The 16,587-nt window shown below is 37.4% G+C and overlaps 1 protein-coding gene across 1 annotated transcript in view; it reads left to right on the top strand.

Annotated features, from left to right (window-relative positions):
- Window positions 1-16,587, top strand: part of LOC122509143 (transcriptional activator cubitus interruptus) — a 71,991-nt gene that overhangs the window by 48,628 nt on the left and 6,776 nt on the right. The window contains exons 2-4 of the mRNA XM_043622956.1: window positions 12,497-12,786; window positions 13,628-13,717; window positions 15,575-15,763. Of these exons, the coding sequence (XP_043478891.1) occupies window positions 12,497-12,786; window positions 13,628-13,717; window positions 15,575-15,763 (569 nt within the window). The remainder of the gene's footprint in view (window positions 1-12,496; window positions 12,787-13,627; window positions 13,718-15,574; window positions 15,764-16,587) is intronic.

Genomic DNA, 16,587 nt, shown 5'->3' with positions numbered 1-16,587 from the left:
GACACGTCGCCTCCTTCCCCGCTGTGAGCAATAAATGTATAGTCGCACGAGCTAGCAAACCATCATGCACCTGGGAAAGCGCGAGGATGAAACATGTAATCATGAAGATTCTAGTTTAGTAAAGATAATTATAGGTTGTCCATGGGCCCGTAGGCTCTGCAAAAAGGTTCTGGCTCCATCTAAAGGGAACTGAAGGACCAGAATAATTCTCGAGAGTGTATAAACCCTTTCTCTCTCTCTTTCTCTCACCACTGTGGGTTGGATCAAACTTGTCTCGTCAGAATTAAGAGATCTAACTACGTAATTTCTTCATCGTCCTCTTCTCCTAGTTCTCATCGCATATAAGCTTCGGGTTATCCTAAGCTTCGACCAAATTCGCCGATTTCTAAATTCCCTTTTCTACAATTTCTAGTTTCCTTTTTAAATTTTCAGAAATAAAATATTAGGTATGCATTTTTAATTTTCTCAGTTGAAAATTTAATTCAATTTAAGAAAATTCAATAGAATTAAATTTAACTTAATTTATTGAAATTTAATGGAATTCTATGTCTATAAGTAAAAAGGGAAATTAATAATAACCATATATTTTGTGCATTAATCGGGCTTCGAATATTTATATTCAAAATCTAAAGCCCTATGATAAAAGCCATTCGTAAGGTTTCCTGATCCTGCTCTAGTATTAAAACTCCACATATATTTATTATCCTCGAACTCGTGTTGTTTTTTCGTCTTCTTCTTCTTTTTTTGTTCGAATTTTTGTCGAGTCTTTTAGTGATCATTGAAGGGGAAAAACGAGTCGACTCTATATGAGTTCAGATAAGAACTATAGAAACACGAGAAAAGAGAGAGGCCATCGGGCAACCCCTGTTGTTGCTCGTTGAAAAAATATTTGCCTTTACCTTTGTCGCGGATTGTATGCAAATATCAGCACGAGCGCCGGGGCGCAATCCCGCGATTATTTATACGTTCGCACTCGACTGACTGGGAAGAAAAACATCGTTACCGTACTTCAATCTCATGTATGCGTATATTCGACTTTTAGTACTATTGTGTTTTATTTTCGCTTGACTTTTTATATCGAGTATTATATGTATAGTAAAACAAGAGAAGTGGAAAAAATCGAATGACACGAATTGTCGCCCTTTCAATTTATCTAAATGGGTTCATCGATGTGTATGACGGATGATTGCTGACACGAGGCGGAACCACCGAAAACAAAAATTTTGATTACAAAATAGACTCTGCTGTCCTTATTCAAATACAAAAAGCAATAGAAAAATCAGTTTATTTCCCCTTTTTAAGATTCAATTGAACTTGTGTTCGATAAATATTGTGCATTAACTGTTATTGAAATTAAAATCACTGAAGCGTGTTGACAATATAATTATTTTCTTTCTGTAGTGAAACAAAAGGGTTCGTGAAAATAACAATAAAGGAAGGCGTGTGCCACCTTTCCTGCCATGGCGCTAAGCAATCAAACAAGAAGCCAAACAATGACGTCGAGAAGCCAAATCATGTAGCCAACGGAAAAGGGGAAGATAATCCGATTTATTATCCGCTCCATTTACCGGGGTTTATTATTTTTCCTCTAAATACTCCACTATCATTTTTTGAATTAAAAATCCTAAAAACACTCCAGAAAACATTTAAAATTATTGAACTATTTTCGAGTTTTACAAAATAAACTTTGTGAATCCACCCTTTAAATACTTTGTTGAGTATTCTCGGAAGCAGTAATTGATCCAAATAATTTCTTATATCACAAATCCGCAAAAACAAAAAAAGAATGAAGTGACAAAAAGCATGAAACCATATATAAACATCAATACAGCCGGTTTTGGGAAATGATCGAAAGCGTTAATTTTCGGATACTGTTGAAGAACCAGAAGCTAACCGCTTTGGAGAACAAGTTTACTCGACGTCTCAATCGTGACGAGCCTTTCAAACAGGCTCTCGGTTCACCAGATACATATATGTGTATATGTGTATCGGAAGGCCGAATGTGGTCGCAATGATAATATGCCGCGGGTTGTGGTCAAGTTGATGATCTTTGACTTGGAAAGAGAGTTCGGCATTTCTCGTGTACGAATAAAATACGAAACGAAAAGGGAATAGAGAGACAGAGAAAATAAAGGAGAGAGAGAGAGAGAATAAGAGAGTCACGAGAGATGGTGACGCGAGACGCTCACGCAGACACTCGACACGAAATCTGCTTCGACCGAGAGCAGACATCTCTTTGTTGGCATGACCAGTTTCCTCTCTCTAAATACATACATGCCACAAACAAAGTCCTCGATCTTATCCTAAATCCTCTGATCAAATAATTCAATCAATCAATTCTCTTTTTTTTACTCTTTCTTAATATATTATTAGTCAGGCCTTGAGAATTTGTTTCTTTTGTTTGGAACTTTTTTTTGTCGAAGGTGACCCAGTTGTTACGTTTGTCAAGAAGATTGAGTTGTTTTTTTGGTTCTTTACAGTTTGACGGTTGTGGTATTGAGTCGCACTGTGAACGGTGTTTTATAGTTGCTGTTAGGTGTCGCCATCTGTTTGTGGTCATGACAATTATGTCTGGTTCTAAAAGTGTCTGAAACTTTTAGGAGTTCTTAGCTCTGTATGTTCTAGCCCCTAAAAGCTTTAGTCTCTAGAAGTTCTTGTCCCTAAAAACTTTAGTCTCTAGGAGTTCTAGTCTGCATTAGGGACTCCTTATCTACCAGAATTGATAACGTTACTGGTGGCGATTTTCAAAAACTATAGTATCCTATACAGTTACTGCTAGGGTCTTTGCTAGTGGTGATGATAATTACGCCTAGTGACGATTTTTTTAAATTCTAGTCTTTTGGAATAACTGTTGGGGTCGCCCTATGTCGATGCTAATAAAAACCACTCTTGGTGGACGATGATAATTGCAACTTTTGGTGGCCGCAATTAGGTTTAAGAATGGTCTAATCTCCACTAGGTTTTGGGTTCTCCTTTATTGATGATGCCTCGGGTGACGATTTATAGAAGCTTCAGTTTTCTGTAGTCGCCATTAGAGTCGCCCTTTGTCAATTCTGATAACAACCACTTCCCTTCTAGTGGAATCCCCAACAGCACGTCTAGGACTAGTTCCTCTGGGACCTGAATCATCAGTTAATGTCCTCGAGATTACCATTTGTCTGGGGAATTTAGGACATCCCTAAGAATCGTAAGAACTGGTAGAATGTCCACTAGGTTTTTGGATGTTCAAATCTCCCAGAAACTCCGCTTGGGTCGCCCTCTGTCCATGCTGTGCGGACTAAACACTGCACAAACATCTGGTGACAACATTTAGAAGCTCAATCACAATTTTCAGAAAAAAAGACGTTCATAAAGACAAAAAACCGTTTGGTTTTTGTTTGTCCAGCCAATCGCCATCTCCTATCCAGAAGGATAGAACTTTATATAAAGGAACACAAACGTCAGTTCGAACTCGTTCATTCCCCAAGATGAAACCGGACTCAACAAAGTAGTGGTAGTCATTCACAGGTAGACGTATTCACGTGTATAAGAGAATCGAGGGAGTTACATATTTGTTACGAGACAGTGTCTCTTTCTCTGTTGAGAACGTGATTCGCCTTCAGAATCGGAATAAAGACCTCCGGCTCATAGTTGGCTTTCTGTCTCCCGATTGAAACTCGAATAAAACACTCTCTATACGTACGTCGGCAGTCGTTTTCTCTCCCTCTTGTCCTTTATTCAGGTAACATTTGCTTCAACACACACAGAGTGTCCAACAACCATATCGATGTGTGTGTGTACATACACTTGGACACTCTCGCCAAGTTACAGTTTTTCCAGCAAAGGGTGACTGGAGCAAAAGAGAGAGAGAGAGAGAGAGGGGGGGGGGGGAAACCGCAGACGAGAGAAGACCGTAGTAATTAGTGGTACTAAGTGCGAGATACCTTTTTCTTGCGGTACATGCGCGTAATTACACGAATGAATGACCGGTGCCGACGTTAAGGTAGAGAAAAATGCGATTACACGCACAACAAAAAGGAAATACTTGCGGAAAACTTGTGTTGTTTTAGCCTTACAGGAAATTCACTCCTGTGCTCATTAATTTTTTTTCTCCACCAAAGCCGTCTTTATTTTACGGATGGGTGCCATTTTTATGTTTCTTCCATTGGAATTAGCTTTGCCAATGCAAAAAGTTGGAATGTCATTTGCGACTAAATTAGATATTAAAAGATCCAATTAAAACTTTAGTTTTCCAATTTTCGCCTTGGAGATATTACCGTCTGGTTTCGAAGTATTACTTTTTTTATACTTAAGTAGTACTTTTTTACTGTAAATTTATATCTTTTCTGAACTGATGGAAAAAGTTACGTTGGTCTATTTTAATGCATCACTAATGATTGTTCCCATCTTAAGAGTGTTCTACACTAATAATGACGTGTAACGTCCCCTATGACCCCTATCCTATCTAACTATAGGACGTTAGAAAATACAGATTGTAAAATGCTTTCGATCCTTTTTATTTTATCAAGATCTAGTGATGCTGACAGAACCTATACAAGAAATGATAAGTACACATTTCTTGTATGTAATGTTTCAATTCCCGATTGGAAAATAAAAACTAATATGTAATTAAAAATGATTGATAATCGAGTGCAGTAAAAGCGAGGTTGAATCGTGACACAATCTTCACGAGGTTATTCTCATACAGGTTGAGTGAAAAACACCATAGCGCCCCAGAGAGATTCAAGGCGCCCTATCTGAGAATTATTTATGATACCTGATAGAGACACGGTCCTGGCCACGATGTCTAAGAGGCAAGACCCACGCACGGCATTCCCATATCTCTCATCCCTCTTTGTTACATCGCCCTTCATCTCATTCCCCCACTTTTCTTTCCTTCCCTCCTCCCCTTCCTGTCAACATGTCTCCTCCGCTCATTTTTTGCATTATATTCTCTGTGTTATACCAATTTTCTCTCTCTGTTTTTATTCCGAAAGAGAGAGGGAAAAGAGAGATTCGTAAAATTCTTGCATCAGATGATCCGATCTTCCAAACCGAAAACCCCGATCCAATCTGTAGATTTATCGAGTCAGGCACGAAGGTAAAACGGTATTGGTTCCACATTGTTCGTGACAATTGAGACCAGTTCCTGTTTATACGATGTGCTTTCTGATAAAAAGAAATAAAAGAAGCTTCGAACTGTTTTTTTGGGGTTGAAGAAAGTTTTTCTTGGTGGAACTTCTTAGTCGGATTCATAATCTATGCTTTCATCCAGATCTGCTGTTTAAAGTAAGTTGCAGTTGTAGTTAGGTCGAAAGTCGTTTAGCATCTATGCAACTATCGACCTTATGACAAACGGGACTTGTTAGGCTTGTCCAGCAGATCAACTGGGAAGTTCATGAAATCATTAAAGCAAAATCATTCTCGACTTAGTGAAATATGACTTTTCCCTCGATTACTGCATATCATCATTCTCATTATCGATTCAATAAATTTCTCTCCATGTTTGACTTTGGAGGAAGAGATTATCTTTTAGACCATAGAATATAAAACCCGGTACCATAAAGCATCAAACGTATCTTAATGCTTAGGGGCTACAGGAATTGAGTTCCGATTCTATCTGCACAACGTAATAACTTAATCGAGTGGTAAGTTCGTTGGTGTTGGGAGGAAGAAAAAGAAAAGGGATGAGGGGGGGGGGCTATATTGTCGATGCACGGGGGGTCGAAAGAATCGGTTGGAACCCAATGTGGGCGTTTCGGTTCCCACCCTCTTCATTTACCCGAAGGCAAAAAAAAATTTTTTTTTTACCATCAAGGGCCGAACGCACATACACGTTTCACTCCCAGGTTTCAAATGAATACCAGACGGAATTAATGTTTTCCGTTTTATAAATACTTTTTAAGTTACTTCAATAAACGATTAATAGGCGTTTAAAATACTACCGTTCTCATCAATTAGAACAAATAAAATTTTTCCCGTATGATAAAGGATTGAAAAAACTCTTGTTTTGTAGATAATACCCGCATTTCCCATCTTTTTTTTCGTAGAGAATAAATTATCGGATTCGAGTGATTATATTAGGTAACTTGAAACCCCGGCAAAAGGAACGTTTGCAAATTCTTATTCTGGAGCGCGAGAAAGTGTCGAGTCGTAAAATTGTAAGGTTGCAGGCGAAATATATATGCATACATACAATACAGTCACAGAGAATCAGCTGCAGGTACTCCTAAGGTTAAAAAACAAAGTAGAAGAGAAAAAAATAAAGTTAAACGAAAGAGGACTATGGACTCTTGGTTTCGCAGACTGTTTCGGTCGTTCATAAATCCTCCTATACGGGTTCTCTCTCTCTCTCTCTCTCTCTCTCTCTCTCTCTCTTCCATTCTCCAACTTGACTCCTTCACTGGAGACTGAACCTCAGGTGCTAAAGGTGTATTCCGGCATCTTGATTCGTCTTTTCTAGTCGGATTCAAAGGAATGAATTCGGCAAAACCACACACCTGCCTCTCATCAGCTGCCGTCAATTAGGTTTTTAGAGAAAAAAAGCAAAAATTTAAACGGCTTGGTAAATAAATGCAGATTATGTTTACATCAGATGGGAGATTATCGATTGGTCCTCTAGGTTTTTTCGACCTAGAGGCGAACAATAAATTTTCTGGTTAATTTTAGCTCTTGCATTCGATTCTAATAGCAGAGGGTAGCATACGGATAGCATAAGTTTTGGTTATCAGTGAGATATCCTCAATACCCTGATGATATTAAGGAATTCGCATAACAGCAAAGGATAACATACGGATAGCATAAGTTCCGGTTATCCGGAATGTCCAGATGCCGTTAAGGAATTGGCTTATATAGAAGCAGTCAAGCATTGCATGAGAAAAATTAATCCACATTTTTACAGGTTTGTCATTGGGAGTATAAAAATGAAAAACTTGGTTCGCGTGCGCGAGCAAACTTGCATGAACATTGGCAAGCGAGGCGATAACTATAAGAGCAATGGTGCTGGTAAAGGTACGCGAACGATCGAGATTACGTGGGCGGATACACTCGCAGTCCCGTTCCTGCGGGTTGTCGCCATGCACCATACCCTCGTTTCCCCTCGTTCCTTTTTACCATAGGACTCATGTCCCTTCAGCACTATATATATATATATATATATATATATATATATATATATATATATATATATATATATATATATATATATATATATATATATATATATATATACACGTAGGTGTACCACAAACGAGTATTTACAATATTGTTTGCTTTTTAGGTCTCACGCGTGCTCATACACTACTTCTATATCTGAATCGATTTTTTCCCTTCTTGTAACCAATACATGTCTTTGAACTTGAAAAAATTATCCCGTTTTCTTGAAAAGTTCATGAAACAAAAACTTGAACAGTATTCAAGAACCTATTGCAAAGAATCTTGCCTGCAATTAGGCTCAATCTTGGTGATAAAGATTACTAACTACTGGTAACTCCACTAACTTGAAAACACTTTCCCTAATACTGAAGAAGTCCGCAGTGTGGCGCTGATAGTAAAACTTTGTACACCTCTCCAATTCTGTTCACCTAACGTTAAATGTCAAAAAAGTTACTAAATGTAAATGCAAAGAACTGGAATATTAGATACGATTTAATTCCATTTCATGTGAAATTTATTTTCCATTAAAAACTATTTTATTGATATAATTTCGTAGTCGTGAAATCGTTGATCGCGCAGAGACGACAGGTTTTACGGTGCAAATGTATATTAAAATTCCCTCGTCATACACAGCAGGATATGTGAAATTAAAAGTCTGCAAATTTAACTTGTTGTCATGAGTAAAATGTTTCTCGAAAAAGATTTGTAGTGATGGTTGGAAGGAAAAGGAGCCGATCCTTTTTCGTATACCTCTTTTCTCACTCACTATACACATATGTATATACCTACACACTTCCAACTCAGGCTTCGAGCAAGCCAAGATTCGATGAAGACATTAAAACCGAGAAAGAGAGTTAGCGGACGAACGAACCGACGGGCGGAGACGAGATTGGCCCTGGAGATTGCTTACGGAGCCTCCTGGTAAGCGCGAAAGTACATACGTAACTCGATTTTGTCTGACGGTGACAAATCAAAATTCCTCCTTCTCCAAAGTGCATAAATCCCTCTTTTGACAAACCTCCAAATATCAAAATTCTAAAAAAGTTCAAAATTTCAAAAAATAGTAATTTCCTAAACAAATCATTGTTTAGAAAACAGTCAATAATTAGAACTACCGGTCTTTAATAAAGTAATTTTATTCATTCACGATTCCTGCAAAATGAATGATTTTCAAACTGATTAAAATATCATCAAGTGAATCATACCGTAACGAATGTGCGGTAATTACTTTTGTGTAAGCATATATAGAAGTTAAAAATAAGATAATTAGTCGCGTGCCAAGTACCCTGGGGCTATTTTAATTTTCCATTTAATAACAATAATTGTACGATTCGTTTTACAAATTTGATTTTCTGAAATCTCCGCCCTTTTTTGTATTACAATGTTGGCTGTTATAATAAGCGAGATTAAATGCATTTTGTAATTATTTACAATCTCAATGGTCGTTCTACTTGTTAGCCGTTCATGTCTGACCCCCTAACATTTAATGATCAACGCAGTGATAATTATATTCAATTGCTTCCAGTCAGACACCCGCTGTGTTCACGATAAACTTTCATCACGAGTTCCCAGAGTTGAAAAATTTATGTTTATTAATCAGTAAGCAATTTTTCACATCGTCCCCAACACATTAGACGCAGTTTAATATATAGTGAAAATGAAAAATTGACTTCGATTATGTCATGAAGCGCCAAATCGAACATAGCGGCGAGAGTTGGAAACACGTCACCAAACATTATCAAAGTGGACAAATAAAAATCGAATAACCAAAGTGGACAAATTCGAAATTATTTGTAAAATATAGAATAAATAAAAAATAGAAATATAAACTAAAATATGAAAAAATTATCGAAAACTTATTATAATTCCGAAATTAGTATTTTAATTCGAATATCGAATTGGTGACACGAGATTAGTTTTTGTCGCTACATAGGTGATTAATAACCAAAAGTTTATACTTTACGATAATTTTATTTAAATTCCGAGATCATTATAAAGCAAAAAAAAAAAAACATAAGGAACAAGAAAAAAAAACTTGTCGAGTTGAGTTGTGTGACCTAACTTTCAAATTGTCTGTTGGCTGTAGAACTTTATGTATATTGGAACTTATCATATATGTCACACAAGGTCCAATGAATGGTAATAAAGTCTAGTCCAACGACGCAAAGACTTTTAAAACGAAGCATATAAGAGAGAACCTTTCGAAAATGCGCGTTTCCTGCGGGCGCGACTGAACAGGCGTGTAAATATCTTCATTAAGGAGACAGGTAACCGTACAAACGATTCCACCGACCTGTGTCTCCGTTTTAATGACGCCTTTAAAAAATTCCTTCTCTTTCACTATATATACATATACATACATGGGTGCTGCGCCTTATATACCTTCGTTTTATCACCAAAACACTTCAAAAAAAAAAATTTCTTCACTCTTACGGGATCTAATTTATTTATTCTATTGAATGCTTCACCTGAATTATTCCTTTTTCATTTCTCCTGTGAGAGGAAATTGTATTTTTAACGAAGATACAAATTTGTGAGTGGTAAGTGAAAAAGGAAATAATGAGAAAAAGGGATTTCTTTTCTGAAGTTTGGATGGCGATGGACAGCTGAGGAATATATGTGCATCTCGGGGATATTCAAACCGCCGCTAGAAAATGAATATCTCCAGGACGTCCTAGGGATATCCAACTATCTGGAGAGTGAAAAAATAAATATTAAGAAAGAAAGATTTTTTTTTCTGCGGTTCGGTTGTCCATGGACATTCCGGGAATATTTAAACTGCCTCAGGCAAATGGATATCTTCAGGACGTCCCAGGGATATCCTAATGTATCTAGAGAGTGAAAAAAGTAATAATGATGAAGCATAAAGGAATGTCAATTTTTCTTCTGCTGTTCAGATGTCCACGGACAGCCCAGGAATATTCAAACCGCCATTGGCAAATTGATATCTCCTCGACGTCTCAAGAATATCCGGAAGGATTCGGTGCTATTATGGAAGAAATAAAACAAAGTACCCTTATTTGGAAATAAACAGTAAAAAATAGTGAATAGAGTTCAAAAAGCTTAGAAAAATAGTCTTCAAACAGTTTTTTGAATTTTCCTCCGTTAGTTAACTTTTCTTGTTTGAAATAGTCGTGTTTCTTTTCCCTCGCCTTTGATTTTTCCGCTAAGGTTCATGATGGTCACATATCGTAATGCTTGTCAAGCCACGCGATCAAAGCAACATGCTCATCTCCGTTTCAAAACTACTTTGCGTGTAAAGTCTACGAAACGATGCGTCTGCCGTCGCGCTATATATAACGTTATACGACCAAAGAACCCCAAAATTTACAGTCCAAATGATTCACAATCTGGACTAAAAGAAATTACATTATTATTATTCAGAAAAAATTAAATTTCTTGTTTCAAATGGAATAATTTCAACACCATTGTCAAAAGTATAAAAAACTTGAGGAATATCCATTAACGATTGTAAATGGTATAAAAAAAGTTGAGGACAGTTGAGAGGGAAAATTTGACCAAATTCTCATATTTCTGTCTTCCAGCATCCCTCATCAGTCTTTATTCTTCCTGGTCGCTTCATCTTTCCACTCCTCCCCCTTTCCTTTTCTCTTTCTTGATCTTTTGGAGTTTAAAATTCACCGCACCATATGTTTTTCCCTCCCTCATCTTTTAGCATGCTAGTGCGCCACGTTTCAGCGAGACTTACGGCAATAAATAACCGCGTGAACATTCGTCTTGTACACATTTCATTTACCCAAAATTTCTTCGAATTTGAATTTTTCATTAGAACGATAAATTTGCATTATAACATCATCATGATGCGATGGTTACACTAAATTGGTTCACTTGCTTCATTAAATCACCAAGTGGAATAGGAAGTGAAGAAATTATTGGCAAAAGTATCGTGGGATTTGCAAATGCGAGGGGAGGACAAATAAAGTAATAGATAAAGATAGATATGTGTCGGTTTCCGGCGTGTCGTGTTAACGACTTGAATCTTGTCCGTCGTTCACAGCCTCCGGTTCGAATAAGAAGATAGAGACACGCGCGCGTTGCCATGGGCGTAAAGAATTGCAAAGATGAAACAGAAAAGAGAGAGAGAGAGAGAGAGAGAAGAGTAACTGAATGTAGGAGGCACCTAACTGATGTGAGAGAGGAAGAATCAAGAAGCGCCATACAAGTCATCTGGCACTCGACAGAATTCAAAATAGAATCGGCACAAAACTCTTCTCTTTCATGCTAAAGAAGAAGAAAAAAAACACCATGAGCCGTGACCAACAAACTTGACGATGTTTTTCCTTGTAATTATGCCGTTTATCTTTCCCCATTTAAATTTCATGTTAATCCTCCCCAATCGTTTTACACCTAAGGAGCTTCTTTTGTTAAAATGACACGCACTGTCTCTCAATCACATGTGGGACGATCTCGGTGAAAGGGACAACTTTTCATTAATACACTCTTAAAATCAGTATTACTTGTTTTTATATGTGACCTGTCGGAGGAGAAAGAACAAAACCAGAATTGCATTTCCGGTAGTGTACGTTCTCCCTTTCCGGGAATAAAAACCTGACCCCGTCCTTGAAGGACGGCGCCAGTGTTTTTTTTTAGGGGAAAGAAAATACAGACCCCATGTGGTTTTTATCCAACAAAAAAATTGTCAATTTCTTACGCTACTGATGTCTGGGGTTTTATTTTTAAACTTGATTTTGTGGAATTTTTCTCCAGTGCATGAAGAAAGATCATCTGTTTTTTTATGAATGAAGAGATCTTTTTATTATTCTCTTAAATGGTCTGGTGATTTTTTTGATGATTTGGTTGCAGAGCAAGTAGGATGGCTATTTATAGATTTAAAGACAAGGAAGATTTACGTTGAGAAGGAAGGATTTAGGATGACTTATTGGTTCCTGCTCTCGTGAAGAGTAGGAATAATAAGTGATGGTAGCAACACTATTGGTTGGAACCCTAACAGGGATGTCCTGGGGATAACCATTTTTGCTTGCCATTTGATATGAATATTCCAAAGAATATACTTAATCCAAGAAATTTTTTTTAACTAACGGTTTGAAAATTTCCATGATGCGGCTGTTCAAAATATGTATACGCGTAGACATTCGCGAATGTCCCTGGGACAGCCCAGAGATTCCCAAACCACCTGATGAAAAAATATCCCTAGAACCTCCCACAGATGATAATAAAATGTTGTTAGGGTCCCTTGTTAACCCAATGCTGTTAGGGTATTAATTAATTACAGTTAATTTATTATAATTGTAATAATTGCAATTTAATCATGTCCTACATTTTAAATTGAACAAGTGGGACAACAAATTTCTAACCATGCGTCTCTTTTGTATTTTTGCAGATTGTCCGGAAGTACCACGGCACTAGGAAGTCCTGGAGGTGGTAACGGGGGTGGTAACACTGGAGGTGGCGGAAACGGCGGAGACAGTGGCGGGCCAGGTAGTGGCGGTGGGGGTGGAGGAGGTGGTGAAGGGGCCACTGGAAATACGACTTCGAGTGGGGATTTCTTGCGTAGAAGTCACCCCCTATCGGAGCACACGGCTCTCCATCCAGCCTATCGGCTCAACTACATGGACCACCTTTATCACCAGCTCCAAGCGTCCACGCACAGTCCCAACGCCTCCTTACACGGTAATTGACCAACTATTTCAAACAATTTGAGCAAATAATTAAATATTAACTAATCCTCAAGTAGTGGATATTTCCGGATAACCTTGGGGCGTTCTTGGTTTGTCCATTTGCTTGCGGCAGTTCGGATATCACTCCCAGGGATATTCTTAACATCCTTAATAGCATCCAGATATTCAGGTTATCAGTAGGTTGTCCTTGGAACATCTTGAGATATCTTAAGGGCATCCAATAGATATCCTAATTTCCGGATACGAACAGGTCATCTTTTAGGTATCCTGTAAAATCCATTGCTGTTAAAAATCTTTTAGCCAACAATCGGAGATCATTTTCTTAGTCCGATTCAAACTGACAAATTCCAAAATACCGAAAGAATTAAAAACAAGGTATTGTCCATATTACAAAAAAATGGTGACTAGGTAGATTGAAATCCTTGGATTTATGTAGCAAAAACTTTTGCCCATCCGGAAATACTTGGGTAATGATTTTACTAGACAAGAATGCTCAAACTTTTTGCCATCGGCCCCAATTTTCATCTGAATCTTAAAACTTCCGCGTACACTCAATTCACTGTCCTGGTGTGCCTAGATGGCTATTCATACGGGCGGATGCTCGTATGCTTTGTAAAAAGAAGCATCGTCAAAGAGTGCCCGCATTTCCGGCGGATGTTTTTTTTCTTTTGGTCCTATCGATAATTTCCATTGAACCACGTGTTTATCCTCTAGAATTACGTTCTGATTTGTCAATTCAATTTTTTTTCCGCACTCACTTATTGTCTCCTGTAAAAAAAGTGTTATACCCGGAAACATTGAAATGACAAACAATAATTAAAATTTCTTTTCAGGACTGGGTGGTCTGGGACCGGAATACCTTTTGCACGCTGCTGGTCCTGGTAGCACAATTGCTTCATCGGAATTTCCATTTTCCATTGATGGTAAGTTTTCTACAAGTTGATTTTTTCAATAAGTATATAGAATTCTCTTTTTGGAGTTTGAACGATTGTTTCGAATCGTGAAAACGGATGTTGAATATAAGGTATTAGAGTGAAATATAAGAGACAAAGAGGACAGACATCGATAGATATCTAAAGAAAATGGTGAGAACAGAGCAAGGTTGGACCGAGGGACATGAAAGAGAGACTGAGATACGGATGAAAAGGGAGAGAGAGGTAGTTGTTGCAGTAGCTACAAGAGACGATTACGAAGGAAGGGTTAGACGGGGCAGCTCGTTAGCCGGTACCACTGCCGCATAATTGAATCGACTCGGAGCGACACGACCTCATTAACACCTTAACGCCTACCCTACAGGTTGTCTCACATTTCATCGTCAGTAGATTTGCCTTTCTTGCCACCCAAATACCCCTTCTAAATTCCCTTCCCCAATTTTTCTCCATGATTAAATTCTTTCCAATTATTCCCTCTTTTGAATTCAGTCAAAAATCGTCAGAAAAGAAAATTATCCCTAAATTTTAGTCAAGGGAATTTTTCCTTACTTTTGAATGAGCCTATACATCTTTGGAATGCACCCGGAGTAGCACGCTTCGAGACGATCGAAGCAACCGATCGTAGGTACCAATTTACATGTCTCAATCTTATGTTCGGTTTGAGAAAAACAGAACGGGATCGAGACTCAAGAACAAGGCGTTGAGTGCAATCCTTCGACAGTCATTTAAAGACACAAGGGAATTACAGTTAAAAGATTTTAAATACTTTATGGACTTTTTTCTACTCTTCTAATAAAATAAAAAATTCATAAACATTAAATACCAAGTTACAAATTGGATAATTGACGTCTTATGTACAACAAAGTAATACCCGTTAAATCAAAAAGAGAAAATGTGGTAAACTTGGGTGCGGTTTACCACACAATGTTTTTTAACCCAGACTTATCACCCTTCTTCTTCGTATTCTTCTTTATTATAATAAAAGTCAAGTCTCGAAAATTTTTGCGGTGTTAAAAGGTTGCCGCTCGTTTTTTGGAGTGACCACAGCAAATTTGATCGCTCAACGAATTGGTTAAGCGGCCATTGGCCAAGTAATAGGTTCGATGATGATGATAAAAGAAAAAAGAACAAATTCTTTCAAAGTAAAGGAGAACTCACTGATGTGAGTAACTCTATACTGTTTGCGTCCTCTTGATGGTGTGGTCAGCCGGGTGAAAACTGAGAACGAAGAAGTTCCTCGGTTAAAACGCGAACAGGCACTTCTCCGTGTTCGCTTATATGTGCAAAAGGGAAAAAAAGGACAATTATTTCTACCAGCCATATGTGTTCTTAAAGCGGGGATTATTCTCAATTTGAGTACTCTTTTCATTCTGCAATATGAGAGTGCTTCAGATTGTGTGGTGAACTTAAGAAAACGAGTACGATGGTTCCTGTATTACGTCGGTTACCTGCGGTCAATGGCAAATTGCTGTTAAAACGTTTAGGTCACAGGTCTTATTCAATTTTCAATTCTCTGATGAGGGGGGAAGAATAACGAGATTTGATTACGAGTTCTCGTATTGTTGAGAGATTGACAATTTTTGAAGTTGTGGGAATTGATAGAAAAATTCAATATTTGAAAGCTGGAAAGCTTGGCGGCGTTGAAGCGACAATTTCTTGGAATTTGGAGTTCCAGGACGCTACGCTAGGTGGCATTTCGATGACAATTTATCTAGTTTAAGGACGTCACGCTAGGCATCAATTATTGTTTAGATTATAATTCGAAAATATACAAATTAAAATTCGTTAATCAAAAAATAATTATAAGTCAAACTTCTGAAAAGTAAAATTTAATTCTTTAATTTACAGGTTCAAGACTGGGAAGTCCACGAGCATCAGCAATAAGGGCGAGTCGTAAAAGAGCTTTGAGTAGTTCTCCATATTCGGATCGCTTCGACATCGACAGTATGATTAGGATCAGTCCAAATAGTTTAGCGTCCATAGTTAATGGGTCGCGAAGTAGCAGCGCAAGCGGTAGTTATGGACATCTTTCAGCAGGTAAGCTTCCTTTTTCCAAGTTTCCACTCTGTGTACAGTCGATAAAGTAGATATTAGACAATGCCGAATTAGAAAAATTTTCCTCCAAATTTAAACTTTCATATTTTCATTTTAGAAAATTAAATTTGATTTGGAAATTTTTTATTCAAAATTCATAGCAGAGTAGAAACAAAAAACAGTTCAGACCTTGAACTTGATGGGAATCGTTTCATAACAGAACAATAAGGAATACATTAATTGATCAGCAGGTGTGATTCAAGGACGTTTCTTCACTTCATTTAAATAATGCACTACTTTGAAAACAACTCAAGATTTTTATTAATTTCTTAACTATAAACTGACCAAGTGCATATTTGTTTTAGAAGGTTTACTTTTGCGATGAAATCAATGTAATCAAGGAATTAGAATTCAAATGGCGAACGTGAGGGCGTGACTTGTTAACCGTAGTCTTCATTCTCAATTCACAAGTTGTAACGAGCGTGTACCATCATTTTGTTAAACGGGTTCAAAAATATTCCACAATTTTAACTGCCTTCTGGATAAATAAATTATTTTGGTCTCAAAAATAAATGTGCAACATTTTCTCGTTGGGGGTAAAAAAATTATTTTTCTCCAACCAAAATGAAGTATGAAAAAGTTTCTTAGGGAGAATTCAATTCTTATTCTGTTCACTTGCCGGAAGTTGGCTGACTCCTTGAAGACTATTAATTGAAAAATTTATTATTACACCTTCTGCATGTATACTTATCGATTCTTCGAATCTTACAAATATTCCGAAGTTGTAATTTTTTTTTTAATTTTCGAGTTCTTTGGAATGATTTTTA

The sequence above is a fragment of the Leptopilina heterotoma genome, unplaced genomic scaffold, assembly GCF_015476425.1.
Source record: "Leptopilina heterotoma isolate Lh14 unplaced genomic scaffold, ASM1547642v1 Lhet_6, whole genome shotgun sequence".
Taxonomy (NCBI): domain Eukaryota; kingdom Metazoa; phylum Arthropoda; class Insecta; order Hymenoptera; family Figitidae; genus Leptopilina; species Leptopilina heterotoma.
The sequence above is the reverse complement of the archived record's forward strand: the minus strand, read 5'-3'. Positions and strand labels throughout refer to the sequence as shown.